The 20,259-nt window shown below is 40.9% G+C and overlaps 1 protein-coding gene across 1 annotated transcript in view; it reads left to right on the top strand.

Annotated features, from left to right (window-relative positions):
- WDFY1 (WD repeat and FYVE domain containing 1) overlaps positions 1 to 20,259 on the top strand; it is a 46,124-nt gene that overhangs the window by 15,681 nt on the left and 10,184 nt on the right. Inside the window, exons 2-8 of the mRNA XM_081242937.1 lie at positions 1,319 to 1,386; positions 5,776 to 5,849; positions 11,919 to 11,973; positions 13,464 to 13,614; positions 15,190 to 15,302; positions 17,141 to 17,267; positions 19,397 to 19,502. Coding sequence (XP_081099063.1) covers positions 1,319 to 1,386; positions 5,776 to 5,849; positions 11,919 to 11,973; positions 13,464 to 13,614; positions 15,190 to 15,302; positions 17,141 to 17,267; positions 19,397 to 19,502 — 694 coding nt within the window. The remainder of the gene's footprint in view (positions 1 to 1,318; positions 1,387 to 5,775; positions 5,850 to 11,918; positions 11,974 to 13,463; positions 13,615 to 15,189; positions 15,303 to 17,140; positions 17,268 to 19,396; positions 19,503 to 20,259) is intronic.

Raw genomic sequence — 20,259 nt, 5'->3', positions numbered from 1 at the left:
ACCAGTTAGCAGTGGCTGGAAGATGGGTCATGTTTTACAAATGGCTGCTCCTACACTACGGCCTATATGCCCAGTTCACATTTAAAATAGCATGATTCCCACTGTGCTGCTGGGTCATCTTATTTATTTGGGTGAATGAAAGTTAACATCTAGTCTTTATTTTCTTTTATTTAGCTCTAATCATTTACAGTAATCTGTAAGATCTTAAGTACAGCTGGGCAGGTTCTGAAAGATGCATACACCCACGTCACCTGCTCCCCAGAGCCTTACCATGGCCCTAGAAGGTTCCCTCACATCCCTTCACTGCATTCTGTCCTCACCCCCAGAAGCAACCACCATTCTGATTTTTATCCTCATAGACCTGTCTTACTTGTCTTGAACTTCAAGCAGAATGGAAACGTAGTGTCAACATTTAGCCTTACTGTATTTTAGTTCAAGGTTGCAACCATTAATTCCGTGCTGGCTGTGGGCCAGAATCTGTGTTGCTGTTAGAAATACAAGAGTGTGACAGAGCTGACAATAAGGGACACTGAGACAGGAGTCATGGCGAAGGCAGAGCACAGCTGTGCCGGAAAAGGCAGTGAGTGTCCTCCTCTGAAGAGGAAGAGGCCCAGAGCTTCCTGGAGGTTCCATGAGTGCTGGAGAAATATTCCATAGTGTTCTTCTGAGGTGCTAAGCCAAAATATTAAACCTTGGCTGTTTTGGTCATGTGTCATTTTCCTGCCTGTGTCCAGGATTTCCTCATCTCTCTGTGTGCGTTCTGGTGAAAGGAGAGGCTCAGAGACGGGTGTGGAAGGATTTCCTCCCGGGGCCGAGACGACTGGGAATTATCTGTGGACGAGCGGTGGCGTGGGCTCTGCTTTGTACGCACGTCTCTCCAAGTTCTCCAGAAACATTTTCTTTCCATTTACGTCTACGACTGTCATTTGGATGTGACAGCCAGGCGACCAAGTTTGCAGTTTGTTGCCAAGAAAAGTAGTTAAGAGTTCTCAGCTTTCTTTGAATATCATTATATGATGAGTATTTTCCATATTATTAAAGTTATTCAGAATCCTGACTCCTAGTTACTGCATAACTCACCATGTATGGACGTACTGTAGGCAACTATATAATATGTGTGTGTGTATGTACACACATATATACTAGTATAAAGTATACCATAATACTCTGTGTGTGTATTTGCCTAATGTTTCCAGTTACTAATGTTATAAGGTCAGTGGGAAACAATACTGAAAATAAAATGAAAAGTTTGCCTGGAGCGGAAAAGAAGGTAAAATTACTAAAGACTACTCGTTTTTTTCTTTGCTTTTCTCCACAGAACTATCCGAGTATGGCTGAAAAGAGACAGCGGTCAGTACTGGCCCAGCATTTACCACACAATGGCCTGTGAGTAGCTGTCTTGGAGGATTTAAATTTCAAAATTCCTGATTAAAAGAAATGCCGCTAGATTTCGAAATGAGCTTCTCAGTTGCCTGATACCTCTGATAGGCTGTGCTAAACCACAGGAAGACTCCCTTTCTCTTGCGAATGAAGCTGGGTCTACCGGCTTAGCTGAAGTGGACTTGAACAGAACTGGAGAAAATAAAAGGAAGAGGAAAGCCTCCCACCTCCTCCATTTTCCTTTGTCTTTCTTTTGCCGACTTGTATTAGTAGTCACTTTCTTCTTAGTAATAGCTGATATTGACACTAAAACAGGGCTCTGAACACTCTGCCTTCTTAACTGGCCTTTTGCCCAACTTTTTCATAAACTCTGGGTACTGTTGAGAGATTTGATCCAAGGCACAATGCATTCTACATGGAGATTTTTCTCAGTAGTCAAATATGTTCTAAAAATAAACCTTGACGATAAAGCTTTTGCATTGAGATTTTAGAACAGCCCTGAGATGTAGTGACATAAAATTACATTTAAATCCAGCCCTTCCTGCAGATCTAAGCAGCTTTGTATCCTTCTTTCCCACTTCTCCATCTTTTCTTGAAAAAAGCGCCTGGATACCACCCAGGTCCAAGCTGGGGTTGAGTCCTGCCACCCCCAGTGGCCACACGGAAGGCATCCATAGCTGCTTATTTCCTGGTGGTTTTGGTCCTTAATGAGGGCTTTTCCTCAGTTAAGGTTTCAATAATCAGAGGATCCCCTAGGAAAAGACAAAAGGCTCTGGAGCAGGCTTGACGGTTTGCTAGTGACGACTGTTAGGGAGTTCTCCAAAGAAGAGTGTTTGCTAGTTCCAGACGCTGTGGACACTGTTCATAGCTCCCTTAAGAGTTATTCCAGGGGCTGTGGAGTTTCTTACAAACACGGAGCTGCCAGTTATTCAGCAAATTCCTTATATCAGCTTGAGTCATCCTTCCAAGCACCTCCTTTCTTGGCTAGCGCTTTCTCATTTGCACATTTATCGCAGGGTACATGCAGGGTTTAGATCCTATAAGCATTTCCACAAATTAGTAGTTTATCAGGATTTTCATTTGTTCTGCCTTCTACTGACAGCTTGGGCAGGCTGGTTATCTTTTCTATCTTGATAACCATTCAATGAAAATGAAGTGGGCTTTTTGGAATACTGGTATAAAGCTAACTATTATAAAAGGAACCATAAAACTTTACCATATGCAGTGTGTTAAGACTACCTGAAACCCTAATCATGATTTACTGTGCCAGGCAGTAGTACCTCCCGTCCTGTGTCCGTGTGTGTCTGTGGATTTGTCACCTTGGTTACTCAGTGTGAAATAGGAAGCGGCTGATGTCTTGTGAATGTGCTTATGGAGGCCGTTTGATACATTTACTTTGGGATTTTGAGGGAGCAGGGTAGAGGTAGGTGGGGTACTCTGGGCCTCTGAGCCTATCCTTTACCCAACTGAAAAATAAAAGGCTTCTCTTAGACAGATAACTCCTTACTTCCAGTGACCCAGTGATAGATCCAACAGCCTGGGGACCTGCTACCTGTGCTGGGGGGTGTTTTGCCGTCTTTGTGGACAGTCCTGCTAATGCTCTTGCTGTTATCCCTCCCTCCTCTCCATTACCCCGCACTTCATAATCTGGCCACAGTTCAATCTCCTGAGACCTCAACCTTGGAGTTCATTCTCTTAAGAACAGAGAGAGACTGAGATAGATTTTTGTCCAGTGTTTAGTTCAGTGACTCCTTGGCTTGTATTTCCCCCAGATATTTAGTTCACTTTGTAATTGATTTCTCCCCCAGGGCACCAGAACCTAGCAGTAGCAGTGCACACTCTTCCTTGGCTTTTGGGTCTTGGGCACGTGGCTTTGCTTTCTCTGTTGCCATCCCTTGCTATATTGGCCTAACTGTACCCTCCAGAAGTAGCTTCCAGCGCTGTGGCTGGAAAGACTAGAAAAAACACATCTCTGCTGTGGGTGACTGACACCTTCATGTTTGTATCTACACGTATGCAGCCTGTTGCTTCCAGATGCCTCTTTATCACCTCCATCTGGAACAATGTCTACTGATGAAATTTCAAGAACACTGCCAGAAGAAAACGGAATGAATGAATTTTGAGAAATAACTGCTTGTCTGTTTTATTTTAAAATTAAATTTGAAGTATGAGAAGAAAAGTGCCATGTTGGTTTTAAAAACTGTCTGCAGATTACCCAGTTGAGGACATTTTAGTGGTCATCCACCAGTTTGTTTCCTGTGACCTAACAGAGGTGATCAGTAAGCAAACCTTAGAATGTTGCTGTATGTGGACCAATTATGATTCAGAGCATTACCTCACATAACAAAAATAACTTTCAGAATCTGCTTTAGCTGAAGAAAGATGTAACTCTTAGTTTCTGTATCTACTATGTGCCTCATGCATTTTTGTTTTCTGGTGCTATTTTATGAAATCATCACAACAGCTATATAAGGTAGATGATATTTTCACCAGTTAGTAGACAAGGAAACTGAGGCCAGAGGTTGGAATTGCAGTTCATGCCCATCTGACTCCAAAACTGTGCTGCTCACCCCGATATGGGGTAGGTCCACAAACTTTTTCTGCAAGGGGCCATAAATACTACGCTTTATGGGCCAAACAATCTCTGGGGCAACTTCTCAACTCTGCCATGGTCATGTGAAAGCAGCCATAGGAATACATAAATGAAAGAGCCTGACTATATTCCAGAAAACCCTTTGTTTACAAAACTAAAGTTTTAAGCATATGCTTTTGGACTGCAGTGGTGCCTTTTTAAAAGGTCACTGATTTGAAAGATGATGTGTGTTTTGCTTGTTTATAAAACTACGTGAACATTCACATTTAAAAAAAGAAGGTATAGTTTATCTCAGTAGAAGCTTCCCTTCTAGGAAAAAAGCCAGGACATTTTTAGATACAAAGCAGACTAGCGAGGCTTTTTTTTTTAATATGTTAGAATTCTCTAGTCTTATAAAATTACTCAGCACATTGTAATTTTTACACAAAAGATTTTAACATGTCTATGTACAGTTAGTTATAGGATTGGGCATAAAAAGAATTGAAAAGAAGCTTAAAACTAAAGCATTAAGATTTAGTACCAACTGAAAAGCAAGCAAAAATGATGACAGTGAATCTTTAAAATCATCAGAGATTTGATTTCTCAAAGGTAATTTTATGTGTGTTTATTAAAAAGCACTTTGTATGAAGATACATATATCTTTGTGGTTATAATTCTTAAACATGATCGTTCTTTGTAGTTTCAAACATCAATATGGTGGATAAGGGTGTACAAACTTGTAGTCAGTTCTACCTGTTTTGTGTGTAGACAGTTTTGGTCTCTACATTTCAACGAGATCGTTTTTTGAATGCAACTGAAATAGTCTGATCATACAGCTAACTATGTTTCTGCCTTTGAGTACAATTCAGTATTGTAGTTTATTTTCTTCCTTTGGTGGAGAATATCAGCCATTGCAGTTAGAGAACTTTAAACTGCTTTCAAATCGTAACTTCATTTATAAGATGTTTCTCTTTTACTTTTTTTAAGAAGTTTTATTTCAAAATCAACTCGTTTGTTTATTTCCTAGCATGCATTTCATTCCACAGTCAATTAAAATTCTTAAGGCTGAAGTGAACCCAAACATTTCTTTTTCCAAATGTTCCATTTTCTAAATCACTTTAAGTCTGATTTTTAGCAGAGGAGATGATTTAGAGTTTCTCCCTTGTGAAACTCATTCTCTGGCCCATGCTTTCTGGAAGAAGACTATGTAGAAGCTGGAAGAGGGGTGCATACATGGGAAGAGTTGGGGCTGTCCTAGTCACATGACATGCTATGGACAAAGAAACGTTATCTACCCCTCACAACTCGTTAGCACAAACTGGGGTTGTATGAGTCATCGCAAAACGGAACATTTTTTTCATCATTGGGAAAAAAAAACACAAGTAATCCCAAAGTGGCTTTCCCAGCTTGCTCACATGCCACGGAAAGGGAATTGTGGTGCTGGGAACTGTTCTTTCCACAGATGCCAGGTGCTGTTTTACCTGTGATGGGGAAGTGGGAGGGGCAGGATGACCTGTGGAATTTGGGTAGCAGATCACCTACTCTAAGCACTGGACCCCAGACCTTTCCAGAAACAGGTAGGAGTTTCAATCAGATGAAACTTCATGGAGCTCCCTTCACCCAAAGTGATAAAAGTAACTTGGAAGATTGTTAAAGTTAAAATTTTACACTAAGACAACAGAATTTTAGTAATTTTTTTTTATAAAGTGTTTTTGCCCTCTTTCTTTTAACCTAAGTTTTATAGCTCTTTTTAATAATGTACCTTGAACAATGACTTAACATGCTTAGCTTTGCACGTAACATGATCTTTGTCTTTCTGGCAGCTCCTTGCTCTGCTATGGCTTACCATCATGATAGCAGACGGATATTTGTGGGCCAGGATAACGGAGCCGTGATGGTAGGTAGCTTCCAGAATGTATTCATTACATTGACCTCCTGTGTTCACTCCTGTTGGACAGTGTAAATAAAGCTAACAATGAATGCCTGCTTGTTTGGCATTAGAAAATGTTTCATTCAGTACAGATGTTAGGCCTAAAAATGGATTAATTTTAGTTTGTGCTTAATTGTAAACTACAGGTCTTCCTCAACTTATGATGGGGTTATATCCTGATAAACCCATCGTAAGTTGAAAATACATTTGGGACTTCCCTTGTGGAGCCATGGTGAGGAATCCTCCTGCCAATTCAGGGGACACGGGTTCGATCCCTGGTCTGCGAAGATCCCACATGCCGCAGAGGAGCTAAGCCCGTGTGCCACAACTACTGAGCCTGTGCTCTAGGACCCACAAGCCACAACTACTGAAGCCCGCGCGCCTAGAGCCCGTGCTTCACAACAAGAGAACCCACAGTAATGAGAAGCCTGTGCACTGCAATGAAGAGTAGCCCCTGCTTGCCACAACTAGAGAAAGCCCACACACAGCGACGAAGACCCAACGCAGCCAAAACTTAAAAAAAAAAAAATTAATTAGTAAAAAAAAGAAAATATATTTAATACACTTAATCTACTGAATATCATAGCTTAGCCTAGCCTACCTTAAACGTGCTCAGAACACTTACATTAGCCTACAGTTGGGCAAAATCACCTAACACAAAGCCTATTTTATAATAAAGTATTGAATATCTCATGTTAATTATTGAATACCATACTGAAAGTGAAAAACAGAATGATTGTGTGAGTCCAGAATGATGGTAAGTGTGTTGGTTGGTAACCTTCATGATCACATGGCTGAGTGGGGCTGCGGCTGCCCCTCCCCAGCATCATGAGGGAGGATCGTATGGGAAAAGATCAACATTAATCGAAGCGTGGTTTCTACTGAAGGCGTATTGCTTTAGCACCATCGTAAAATTGAAAAATCATAAGTTGAAGCATCATAAGTCAGGGACCATCTGTAGTTCCATGGAGCTCTGAATGCTGTCATGATTGATGGTTTGGTGCTCAGTCTAGCCCACAAAGCACAGCCTTCGTACAGGGGACGTGAGTCCTGTAGCAGCCCTGACCCCTGAACCCATGAAGGAGGAGGCTGGGGCAAGGAAAGTGTGGGAGAGAGCGCACGCACGTGTGTGTGTGTGTGTGTGTGTGTGTGTGTGTGTGTGTGTGTAGGATGAGGAGGAAGGAAAACAAGACTAGGGACTAGTCATTCAGCCAACAGCTCATATAACTCTTTGAGGCTCTACATCTCAAACCATCTTTGGTGAAGGACCAGATATTTAAATTTTCAGTTTATTATAGATTGGTATTTTTGTGGGTCTAACTGTGTGTGTGTGTGCACATATATTTAATGGAGATGTAATTCATACACCATAAAATTCACCAGTTTAAAGTGTGCAATTCATTGGTCTTATAGTATAGTTACAAGATCATGCAACTGTTAATACTCTAATTCTACAACATTTTTATCAGCTCCTCCAACCCCCGAAAAAAGAAATCCCACACCTATTAGCAGTCACACTACAGTCCCCTTTCCTTCAGCTCCTGGCAGTAGCTAATCTACTTTCTGAATTCAGAGATTTGCTTATTCTAAACATTTTACATAAATAGAATCATATAAGGTATATATCCTTTTATGTATGGTTTCTTTCACTTAGCATAATATTTTCAAGGTTCATCTATGTTGTAGCTTGAGTTAATACTTCATTCCTTTTTGTGGTGGGATAATATTCCGTTACATAGATATACCACACTTTGTTTATCCATTCATTAGTTGATGGATAGTTGGGTTGTTTCTACTTTTTGGCTATTATGAATAATATTACTATGAATAGTCACATAACAGTTTGCATGTGAACCTAAGTTTTCAATGTTATTGGGTATATACACCTAGGAAAGGAATTGCTGGGTCATATGGTACCTCTGTACTTAACTTTTTACAGAACTGCCAAACTGTTTTCCAAAGTTTCTAGACCATTTTACATTCCCAACAGCAATATATAAAGGTTCTAAGTTTTTTACGTATTTACCAACACTTGTTATTTTCTGGGTTTGTTTTTGTTTTATTATGGACATCCTAATCGGTGTGAAGCAGTATCTCATTATGGTTTTGATTTGCATTGCCCTAATAGCTAGTGATCTTGAGCATCTTCTCATATGCTTGTTAGTCATTTGTATATCTTCTTTGGAGAAATATCTATTCAAGTCCTTTGCCTTTTTTTTTTTTTTTTTTTTTAATGAGTTGTAAAATACTTGGACCTTCAGCTTGGAAGAGTTTCACCAGTGAAACCACCTGGTCCTGGGCTTTTCGTCCTGGGAAGTTTTTTGAGTGCTAATTTAATCTGTTTACTTGTTATGGGTTTTCTGTTTCTTCTTCAGCCGGTGTTTGTTGTTTATGTCTTTAGGAGTTTGTCCATTTTATCTAGCTTATCTAATTTGTTGGCATGTAATTGTTCATAGCAGCCTTTACAGTCCTTTTTCTTTCTGTAAGGTTTATAGTAACGCTCCCCCTTTCATTCCTGAATTTAGTAGTTTAAGTCATCTCTCTCTCTTTCTTCACCACTCTGACTAAATGTGTGTCAATTTTGTTGATTTTTTCAAAGAACCAGTTTTGATTTAATTGATTCTCTATTGTTTTTTTCTATTCTCTGATAATGTATTTCAACTCTTTTATTTTTCCTTTGGTTTGCTTTGAGTTTAGTTTGCTGGATTGATATTTTGGGTATTACATTGTTGATTGAGAAAATTTGCTGGTTTTGTCTGCTTGGATGTCATAATAATATTAAATTGCTGTAAAGGTTTCTGAACACACATTCCCTATTTCTCTGCTTCTTTCATCAGGACCAGTGGTCCGCAGACCGCACTTTGAGTATCATTGCTTTATAGAACTGCACACAGAGCAGTGAGAGCACAGACCGGTGCCTGCACCTGGTCGGAGAGAGGCAAGGCCAGCCTGTTACTGTGCTGAGTCATAGAGGATGGCTAGGAGTTAACCAGGAAAGAGGGAGGAGGAGGACTTCCAGACGCAGAGGACAGCATGAGCAAAGACAGAGGGGCTTTTAAAGTCAGAGTGTGCGCAGGGAACAAGAATGAAGCAGCTTGGCAGCATGAAGCACGTAAGACTGAAGAGATGGCTGGAGCGGGTCATAGAGAGCCTTGCATTCAGCACTAGGTGTCATGCAGAGTGCTAATTAAGAAGAAGGTAGACATGGTCCCTGCTCTCAGGAGTCTTATGGCCTCGTGGGAGGGACAGGTAATATACAAGTAAACATCAAATTGCAGGTTGTGGTAGGTGCCGTGAAGAAGTGAACAGGTGCAGTGAAAGAGGGAATCCAGAGAGATGTGTGGCCCCACTCCTAGCAAACAGGATCGTCAGGAAGGAGGACTGCTCCAAGGGTGTGACGTTCAGCTGAGGCCTGAAGGGTAGGTAGGAGACAGCCAGGCAGAGCCAGAGTAAGTTTTCCAGAAGTGAAGGTCCAAGTAAAGACTCGAGGCAGGAAGATCTCTGTGTCTGAGGACTTGAAGGGGGTCATCTTGGCGGGATGGTGCTGAGCGACGGGGCAGGACGAGGGGCGATGCGACAAGTGGGCTGAGGCCAGGTCATGCAGGGCCTTGTAGGTCTGGGTGAAGTTTTAAGTTTTGTAAATCTGTGGGAAGCTCTTACAGGGTTTTCAGCAGATGAATGGCGTGATTTAATTTACATTTTTAAAAGATCACTCTGGCTGCTCAGTGGAGAGTGGATCGAGGGGCCGCAAGAGTGGAGGCGGGAACGTCAGGTGTTGTCGCCTTCTGGGTGAGAGGTCAGTGGCAGTGATGATGGTCAGAAGCAGATGACGGACATACATCTGTGTCAGGTTGGGTGTGGGGAGGGGAGGAAGGGGAGCAACTCAGGTGACAGCCAGGTTTCCGGCTTGAGTAACCGCTAGTCAGAGGTATCATTTATTGAAAAGAGAAAGGCTTAGGGGCATGTGGGGAGAGGGGGCATTTAGAGGGAAAGAAGACAGTGAGGAACCAGCTGTACAGTTGAGATACCAGTGAGACACCCAATGGCGATGCAGAATTGGCATTGGATTTGCAGGCCTGGAGCCCAGTGGGAGCCCGGGCTAGGGAGTCATCTGCACATAGGGCGTCTTTCAAGCCATAAGAATAGCTGTGATCGGGCTTCCCTGGTGGCGCAGTGGTGGACAGTCCGCCTGCTGATGCAGTGGACGCGGGTTCGTGCCCTGGTCCGGGAAGATCCCACATGCCACGGAGCGGCTGGGCCCGTGAGCCATGGTCACTGAGCCTGCACGTCCGGAGCCTGTGCTCCGCAACCGGAGAGGCCACAACAGTGAGAGGCCCGCGTACCGCCAAAAAAAAAGAAAAAAAGAGTGACCGGGGTGAGCAGCTAGAGACCCTGAACGTGGTGAGTGTGGACTCATCTGTAGAGAAGGTTTTGGCTGGGGAGGGGATGAAGAAAGTTTTAGTATCGTTAAGGGAATTTTGTTGTTTTTTGTTTGCTTGTTTTGCTTTTTAAAGTTAAGGAGAAGAAGCCTTGAGTGTGTTTAAGGGCCAAGAAAGAAAGAGCCAAGAGAAAGGACAGGCTCTCTGCTTAAGCAGTTCACGCAACAGTGGGCCGCTGGTGAGGGCTGGGGAGCTGCGGGCTTGAGGGTCAGTGCCCACCTGCTTGGGGCTGCTGTGTATACGTCGTGTAGTAATAAATGCTGGTGGTCTTGTTTTTCTCCCTCTGAAGATTTTATAGGAATATCGTGGCGATGTGTGCACACATATATAACGAGAAGCCACGAGTGCAAGCCTCAAATGCCTTCTCCAGTGGTGGTAGTGGTCATGCATTTATTTCTCTAGGGACCATTCTTGTGGCTCGTGGTTCAAGGGTACTCTCTGTGGTTATAGGGTGGCATATAAAAACTCATAGCTCCTCAGTGGAAAGGGGCAATGTAAATTCAATTTATTATTAGTTAGTATTAATCTATTGATTTCCCCCGAGTAGAAATTAGTATGTATAAAATGCTGATACATTTTTGTACTTTGTAAAAAACCAAGATGGAGGACAAGGAATCAGTATTCCTTTGTGGGTTGTTTTTGGTTTTTTTTCATCCTGACCAATCAGCAATTCATAGTGTCCATGTTATCGAGACCCTTAAGGACTTATCAGTTTAGCACTGATCAGTAGAATTTTTAATTAGTGCTTTTTCTTTAGAGTTTTATCTTCTCAGTTTTATGCTGAGGCTCATTTTCTCATTAAGAAATATGTACTTTTAATTTTTCCTAGTTATAAAGTATTATGTAGTCTATATAAATTTTAGAAGATACAGGAGTATTAAAAAAAAAAAAACACCCACAGTGTCTAAATTTCCTTTTTTTTTTTTTTTTGCGTTACGCGGGCCTCTCACTGCTGTGGCCTCTCTCGTTGCGGAGCACAGGCTCCGGACGCGTAGGCTCAGCGGTCATGGCTCACGGGCCCAGCCGCTCTGCGGCACGTGGGATCCTCCCGGACCGGGGCACGAACCCGCGTCCCCTGCATCAGCAGGCGGACTCTCAACCACTGCACCACCAGGGAAGCCCTAAATTTCCTTTTTAGTGTGTGTTTATATATTAAATATATGTAATTTTCCTCCTCTATTGCCTCATATACCCAATGCCTTATTTTCACTAGTGCTGAGAATTCTGTTAGTAATGGGTCTTTGTAGTTTTACTTTGTATGTGTCATCCTGAAATTCTAGTGAAGCCAAGAGAGCAAAATTAACAAGATGCCTCCTTTGCAATTAGAGGGAGAGGAAATACAGAGCGCTGATTTGTAGAGGAAGAATTGGACAAAAATGCTGTGATGGTCCGCAGCACTTTCTTTACTTGTCTGGTTCCAGAAGAAACGGTAACCCGAGGACAGGACCAAGAAGCAATTCCCTGTTGTTCTTATGTAGCTAATCTTGAGTCCCAAGGCTGGTGATGGCCATTTTTGGATTTTACTTCCTTTTGAAAGTTAAGGTCCTGTTGTTTTTAAAACCATAACTGTTTTCTTATTGCATGTGTTTACTTTTAGGAATTTCACGTTTCTGAAGATTTTAATAAAATGAACTTTATCAAGACCTACCCAGGTAATTGTGATACACACACACACACACACACAACTAGAATACCATGTCTTATGATCAAAATTAGGTTTTCACATTAACTTTTTAAAAGTTTTGTTACCCCAGTTATGTGGGAGGTTATTAGCTCTTCAGAGTTATTTACCATCCTTTTCCTGCTTATTAACATTTGAAATTTTGTATACTGTTCCATTGGGTGCATGTGTCAGATTTAATTTAACCATTCCTCTGTTTTGGAAAATGTATACTGCTTCCATTTTTTTATAACACATACTAACATATATGATGGTGTGTATACATATCTGTGTGTGTATTTCATATATATGTATATACACATATGTGTGTGTGTGTGTGTGTGTGTGTCCTTGATGGTTACTGTTACTCTAATTCTGTAACTCTGATTATTTCTATTTAAGACAGATTACTAAAAGTAGAATAACTGGGTCAAACTTTAAAACTTTTTTTAGTCCTCTGGATTTATTTTGCAAAACTCTTTCCAGCAATAGTGTAAACTTTTAATGAGTGGTGATTGAGAGTGCCTGTTCATTAAGTCTGTATTGATCTTTATAAATGTTTATTGCCAGTTTGATAGTCAAAAATAGTTCTCAGTTTTAAAATTATTTAAGCTTTATTTAATGTTGACCATTTGTCATGTTTTATGAATATCTCTTCATGATTTAGCCCATATTTCCTGGGAGTTGTAGTATTTTCTGATTTTTCTGATTAATTTATCAGAGCCCCTCCGTCTTTCTGAAGCAGGCTACACAGCTGAGAGCAAGGTCAGAGGTGTCTCTGTCTAGCCTCTGACTTCATTCATCAAACTGGGCATTTATTAAACACCAGCTGCATGCAAGATCCTGTTCCAGATAAAGCAGACAGGTCATTGCCCTGGTGTGGCTTGCAATTGACCTGGAAGTAGAAATATTCTAGAAGTTAGGTGATAGAACACCTTCCTCATTCTCAGCTATTGCTTTGGAATGAAGAACTTTACAAATGCTTCATCTTAAAAATAAAAAAGTTAATTTCAGAAAATTTCAGTTGCCATTTTTTACAATGCCAGTGTTTTCTAAAGAGTCAAAACACTAAAGGTATAGACAATAAAAAACAAACAAACATATTTTTTGGAGATAAGACTGCTGTTTTCCATATGGAACTCATTGAGAGTTGTATGTGTGTTTTTTAATCAGTTCTCTAATATATTATTTGAATCCCTCTTGAGCATTACTCTGTAATGATTTGTAGCTTCTGATGGTCTTCCCTGTAGGGAGGCAGAGGGCAGGGCCACGGAGAGCCTGCGATAGATGTTGGGTTGGGGCGGGCAGATGCTCTGCAGCCTGTTTGGAGTGCAGGCATCTCCGGGATAGGACTGCTGAGTCTGTGAGTCTGCAGACCGACCAAGTGGAGAAGGGGAGCCTCAGTTCACACCCACGGAAACTGGATTCCAAAGATCACATTTCTTCCTGAAGGGCGCAGACTTTCCCTCTCTGTCCCCACAGCTCATCAGAACCGGGTGACCGCGATTATCTTCAGCCTGGCCACAGAGTGGGTGATCAGCACCGGCCACGACAAGTGTGTCAGCTGGATGTGCACCCGCAGCGGGAACATGCTCGGGAGGCACTTCTCCACTTCCTGGGCTTCGTGTCTGCAGTATCCTTCCCCGCCCAGCGCCTCCCAGTCTCAGTAGTTAGTTTTGAATGTGCTTGGAAATTGCTGATTGAGATCCAAAGACTGAACGATTCCTACATATTTCACATAAAATCTAAGAATTTCTGTCTCTGCTTTTTTGCTATAAAGTTGGTTTATTAAAGATAATGACTAACTGAATTGCTGTTCTCTGCTGGGATGTGCTCTAGGTGTTTTAATACAAAATCTGGGAAAATCTAAACTTCATTAACGCAGACCCCTCCACTCCTTTGCTTTTCAAAGTGAAAGAAAAGACTTTCTGTTGTAGAAAGAAAGGAACGACTCTTCTGGTGATGGTTTCTTTGCAGACCCCACAGGAGAATATAAGAAGGGTCTGTGACCCTGGAGTTCATAAATGGGCTACAATGTGTTTGGAGAGGGTTCATAATCCTTATAATACTCTCAAAGATGCCTCAGGATACCCCAAATGTTACAAAATTGACGCTCTCAAATTTTTCTACTACTCTGTGGGATTTGTTTCACGTAGAGCTCACTCTTGCTTAAGGCTGTCTGTGGTAGCTGTGTATCTTAGTGATGGCAAGGTCAAGGCTGCCAGCAACAGGCAAATGCCCCGCAGTAATTTCTCTTTGAGAGTTGGACGTCTGGTGTAGTAAAATTCTTTTCTTCCATTGAAAGCCTTTATAAAAAAACGTGTGCTACAAATGAATGCACCGCATGAGATATTTAAAATAGTACCATATGCTTTAGAATCAAGCAAGGGAAGGCTACTCAGATGTATCATGTGCTAAATAAGTTTTTCTGTTACGTGTTTGGCTTTCGTATGGATTGATAGAAAATGGCACCGAATCACATAATCATGGCCCAGCCTGTGGTCGTCCTTTTGATCTATGTTTTGGAATTAAAATAGTAGTTATCCTATTGTGTGTAAACTACTGATTTGCCACAAATGTCTATGGCCATAAAGCGACCAAGGAAGTAATGAGTTGTTGCCAATAGTTAATATATTTTTAAATTTAAAGTTTACTACTATGCCAAATGACTGCCTTTTGGATGATTAAAATTAAACTCTTCACAGCAATTTAAACCATCCTCTTCACTTAACGCTAAATCATCTAGGCCCCCCAAAAAGATGGGGTCATGTCCATATTTGCTGTCAGTTTTACACCATTTCCAGAGATTTTTCATGAAAAGCAGTTTTCTTCCAGTTCTTTTTGGCTGTTTTCATTATTGAGCATTTTACTTTTTAACACTTTGTTATAATTTGCTTATAATCACTTGTTTTTATGTCTGTCTTCTCTAACAGCTCTTAACTTTTTTGTTACCAATTCCTAGGATACTGGTTGGAATAGTAACAGCTACTCAGTGAATTCTTGTTGAATGAATGAATATTAATTTTCCTGATAATTCTAGCTTAAAACATTCTTTTTCTTCAATATTTACATGTTGTATGATTTTCAGTTGGGTATTTCTTTTCTCATAGTTTTAGGTGTGTGCTTACTCTCTTTAGAATGTACATTTTCTTCTTTATAACTTTGAGATGGATTGTGTTATAAGCAGTCCTTGACTGCTGCTCCACAGATATGACTTTGATACTCAGTATGCTTTTGTCGGCGACTGTTCTGGACAGATAAGCCTGCTGAAGCTTGAACAGAGCTCCTGTTCAGTTATTACCACCCTTAAAGGACATGAAGGTAGGCTGTATACTCACCGCCGTTTTTCACCTAATTTGGGCATCCAAATTTAGTTCTCAGCTCTGTGGTTTCACGAATGATCACCTCCTTATGATCTGCCAGATTTCAATTCGATTGGCCAGATAGGGGAATTAAATCTCAAAAGATCTCAAAGAGTGAAAACTAAGTGAAGGCAGGGTGTTGGGTAGGGTTTTGTGTTGTCCAAATCCCTTCTAGATTGCTTGTGTGGATAATACTTTCTATTTTGTTTACCTTTTAAATTAAATTATTTTTGAAGACCCTTTAAAATGTCTTATAAATGGTGAGACCTTTGGAAGAATGTTGTTATTACTGTCTTAAATTTGTCACTTTCTAGGACACCAAGCAAGATGTAGTAGGTGAGTACAATTAGAAGAAATGTATGAGCTGGTTCTGTCTCTACTTGGGAAACATCCCCAGGGGAGGGACCGAGGGAAAAGAATGACTGGGTGGAATTTTATTATTTCTGTAGGGTGGTGAGTTGGCCAGGCTTTGTGGAAAGGCTTTAAAACTCAATCGGCTATATTGAGTAACAAATTAGAAGCTCTGAGGCCATCTGGTTCACATCGAAGAATTGGGGGTTTGTTGAAGGAATTAATGATGGACTTATTTATGAAAATAGTGTTTTTAAGTGTAACAAGTTAAATGTCCTCCATAGCTAATCTATTTATATAAAACCGAGTGTATCAGATCAGGGACCTTGAAGGGGAAAAGGGAGAGAGAAGGACAGTAAGTTTGAATAGATTTAGGCAGGAAAGCACAGGCCCTGCAGAAACCACTTTCTGTTATGACTAATGGTCTCATGATCCCCATGCTGTTAAGTATTCTCTAGGTTGCTAAGGGCAGAGTGGGTTCTGATAACTACTTAGCAGTGTTCATGTAGAAAGACCTTGCTTGTCTGCTATTAGGCCTCTAGCTGAAGTGCATGGGGCATAGGATCAGACAGGGTCAGGATTTCTGCAAAGTTGATCCCTGAAGCCAGTTTTGCACAATACTTCTTTTTTCACTTTCGTTAAGCTTCTGTGAGAAACTAGTCTCTGTTGGTTGCTTTTGAATGTGGCTTTATCAGTTTTCTGTATACCCAACCAAAAATATTATTAGCTTGTGTGACTGGTTCAATTTTATTAGGTTTATTAATAGTTTTTTTCTAGGCAAGCAGCAGTCAATGGAACAATGAAAAGATCTGTTGAAAGAGAAATCTGTAGAAAGAAAGATTTTCCCAAGGATATCAAATTTAATAAGTTTAGCCAATATAGAGTGTGAACTGTAGGGTTTGGATTTTTTTACCTAAGTTCTCTGGCATAATTGGATGGTATGCCTGCATCTCTTTTTTTTTTTTTCCTCTGAGATACTTAATTCAGTTTTCTTAAACGCAGGCATCCTGCGGTAAGACACCTGCAAGGTCCCAGAGCCCTAGAATAATCTAGATTTTAATCTTATATAAGATAACCACAGAAAACTTCACTGCCTTTTCTCATTAGACATTGGTAGCTATTTTTTTGTTTTTCTTCAAAAGCTTTTTCTGAACTAACCCTCATATACAGCTATTCTATAATTTTTTGGTATAGACAGGGAAAATCTTCTTTAAGCACATTTGTGTTCAAAGCAGTTTGATATGCAACTGAAAATCCTAATCTTGTAGCTCGGGACAGCGGATGTGCTGTGCCTTCTCTGTGACTCGCGATAAAGTGTTGAACGCCCTTTTGTACAATGAAAATACATTTTTACTTAAAGACTCAGCTGGTCCTCGTTCGGTCTTCTGCCTCAGATGTGTATGTCCTGATGTAGAGTTACATTTAGCCTCCCTCTCTCACGCCTAGGTAGTGTCGCCTGCCTCTGGTGGGACCCTATTCAACGGTTACTCTTCTCAGGAGCCTCTGACAACAGCATCATCATGTGGGACATCGGAGGAAGGAAAGGCCGCACGCTCTTGCTCCAGGGCCACCAGTGCGTGACTGTTTGTGAGGGTGGGGAAGGAATCTGAGTTGGGGCAGGTCGGGGGAGGCGTTAGTATTCTGAGACTACTTTCTCCAAACCCCGTCTTTTAGCAGACAGTGAGCCCTGTTTGATAGGGCTCACTCAGTCTGCTTCGAACTGCTTTTCCGTGAGTCCTGAGTGTCTGGTGTTCTGTAGCAAAAATAGAGGCCAGGATTTTCTTCTTCCTTAGTCCATTGGTAGTAACTACCGTGCCGTTGGTAGTTTGATAGGGAAATGCACTGAATCTGTAGATTGCTTTGAGTAGTATAGTCATTTTCACAATGTTGATTCTTCCAATCCAAGAACATGGTATATCTCTCCATCTGTTTATGTCATCTTTGATTTCTTTCATCAGTGTTTTATAGTTTTCTGAGTACAAGTCTTTTGTCTCCTTAGGCAAGTTTATTCCTGGGTATTTTATTCGTTTTGTTGCAATGGTAAATCGGAATGTTTCCTTAATTTCTCTTTCTGATTTTTTGTTGTTGGTGGATAGGAATGCAAGAGACTTCTGTGCATTAATTTTGTATCCTGCAAACTTACCAAATTCACTGATTAGTTCTAGTAGTTTTCTGGTGGCATCTTTAGGGTTTTCTATGTATAGTATCATGTCATCTGCAAACAGTGACAGTTTTACTTCTTCTTTTCCAATTTGTATTTCTTTTATGTCTTTTTCTTCTCTGATTGCTGTGTCTAGGACTTCCAAAACTATGTTGAATAAGAGTGGTGAGGGTGGACATCCTTGTCTTGTTCCTGATCTTAGTGGAAATCCTTTCAGTTTTTCACCATTGAGAATGATGCTTGCTGTGGGTTTATCATATATGGCCTTTATTATGTTGAGGTAGGTTCCCTCTCTGCCCATTTTCTGGAGAGTTTTTATCATAAATGGGTGTTGAATTTTGTCAGAAGCTTTTTCTGCATCTATTGAGATGATCATATGGTTTTTCTTCTTCAATTTGTTCATATGGTGTATCACATTGATTGATTTCTGTATACTGAAGAATCCTTGCATCCCCTGGGATAAATCCCATTTAATCATGGTGTATGATCCTTTTAATGTGCTGTTGGATTCTGTTTGCTAGTATTTTGTTGAGGATTTTTGCATCTCTGTTCATCAGTGATATTGGTCTATAATTTTCTTTTTTTGTGATACCTTTTTCTGGTTTTGATATCAGGGTGATGGTGGCTTTGTAGAATGAATTTGGGAGTGTTTCTCCCTCTGCAATTTTTTGGAAGAGTTTGAGAAGGATTGGTGTTAGCTTTTCTCTAAATGTTTGATAGAATTTGCCTGTGAAGCTATCTGGTCCTGGACTTCTGTTTGTTGGAAGATTTTTAATTATGGTTTCAATGTCATTACTTGTGATAGGTCTGTTTATATTTTCTAATTCTTCCTGGTTCAGTCTTGGAAAATTGTACCTTTCCAAGAATTTGTCCATTTCTTCGTGGTTGTCCGTTTTATTGGCATATAGTTGTTTATAGTAGTCTCTTATAATCCTTTTGCATTTCTGCAGTGTCAGTTGTGATTTCTCCTTTTTCATTTCTAATTTTACTGCTTTCATCCTCTCCCTTTTTTTCTTGATGAGTCTGGCTAAGGGTTTATCAGTTTTGCTTATCTTCTCAAAGAACCAGCTTTTAGTTTTATTGATCTTTGCTATTGCTTTCTTCCTTTCTATTTCATTTATTTCTGCTCTGATCTTTATGATTTCTTTCCTTCTACTGACTTTGGGTTTTCTTTGTTCTTCTTTGTCTAGTTGTTTTAAGTGTAGGGTTAGATTGTTTATTTGAGATTTTTCTTGTTTCTTGAGGTGAGATTGTATTGCTATAAACAAGATGGCTCCCCACAAATAGGGCGCCTGCCAGCCGCTGGTGGGGGACTCTGAGCTGCAGTTCTTAATGACTGATTAGTAGTGTTTATTTCATAGAAACTATTATTCTGTATAATAAGTTATTGAATGCCAATTAAAGTATATACTGGGATCCAGATCACCAATGATAAAATGTCAGTTGCTGATTCCAACGAGGGGAGAGATTTGAGCCTGCATGAAGATGATGTCTGTGTTTTCCACATCGAGACATGTAACTGCTGTGTGTGCTGTTTGCAGTGACAGGGTGCAGTCGCTGTGTTACCTTCAGCTCACGAGGCAGCTGGTCTCCTGTTCCTCAGACGGCGGAATCGCAGTGTGGAACATGGACGTTAGCAGAGAGGAGGTAAGAGAGGGCAAGGCAGGGCTGACCAGGAGAGCTCCCACAGCCTGCCTCTTGGTTTTCTACCCGGTGACCGGAGATGCCAGCCAAGGTGCAGACAGTCCCAGCTCTTACTGGTTATCAGCTGACAGGGTCCTGCATGTCACTTTGCACTGCATTCACTACTCATTGGAGAGTTTCCACAGGGACAAGCGATATACACAGCCAGGTCATTTAGGCTGATTTTCACAGAGAAGGGCAAGGAGAGGACACGGGAGACGGTCTGGCACGCCCAGGGGAGTGACTGTGGGGAAGCGCTCCGAGGCTGCACACCTGCCCTGGGGTCCCCGAGACGCGCACCAGGGGCATAGCTCCTCTGGGAAAATATATCTCTGTTCTCTGATTTTATTTTCCACTGACTTCTGTTCCACTGAGTCCATGTCAACATAGTGTTCTTTTCAGGAGACCCGAGTTCTAAGTGCCTTAATTTCCCTGAGTCTCCGTTCCTTCTTCCATAAAGTGAAATAGTTGAATGAGATGACTTCTAAGGTCTCTTCCAATTCCTTAGACAGACACTCTATCTAAGCAATCTTTCTGTCTTTTTTTTCTATTTTAAATATTGCTGCAGGGAACATTTTTGACCTTGTCATTGTGTGATTGTTCAATTATTTATTTCAGACAAATTTCTGAAAATAGACCCTTTGGGTCAAGGATATGTGCATTCTGAATGCTTTTTATAGATGTTGTCAGAGGATTTCCAGGCAGGATTTCCATTCTCATC

Source organism: Mesoplodon bidens (genome assembly GCF_964165515.1).
Source record: "Mesoplodon bidens genome assembly, chromosome: 8".
NCBI classification, from domain to species: domain Eukaryota; kingdom Metazoa; phylum Chordata; class Mammalia; order Artiodactyla; family Ziphiidae; genus Mesoplodon; species Mesoplodon bidens.
Note: the sequence above shows the minus strand (reverse complement) of the source record. Positions and strands in the feature narration are given on the sequence as shown.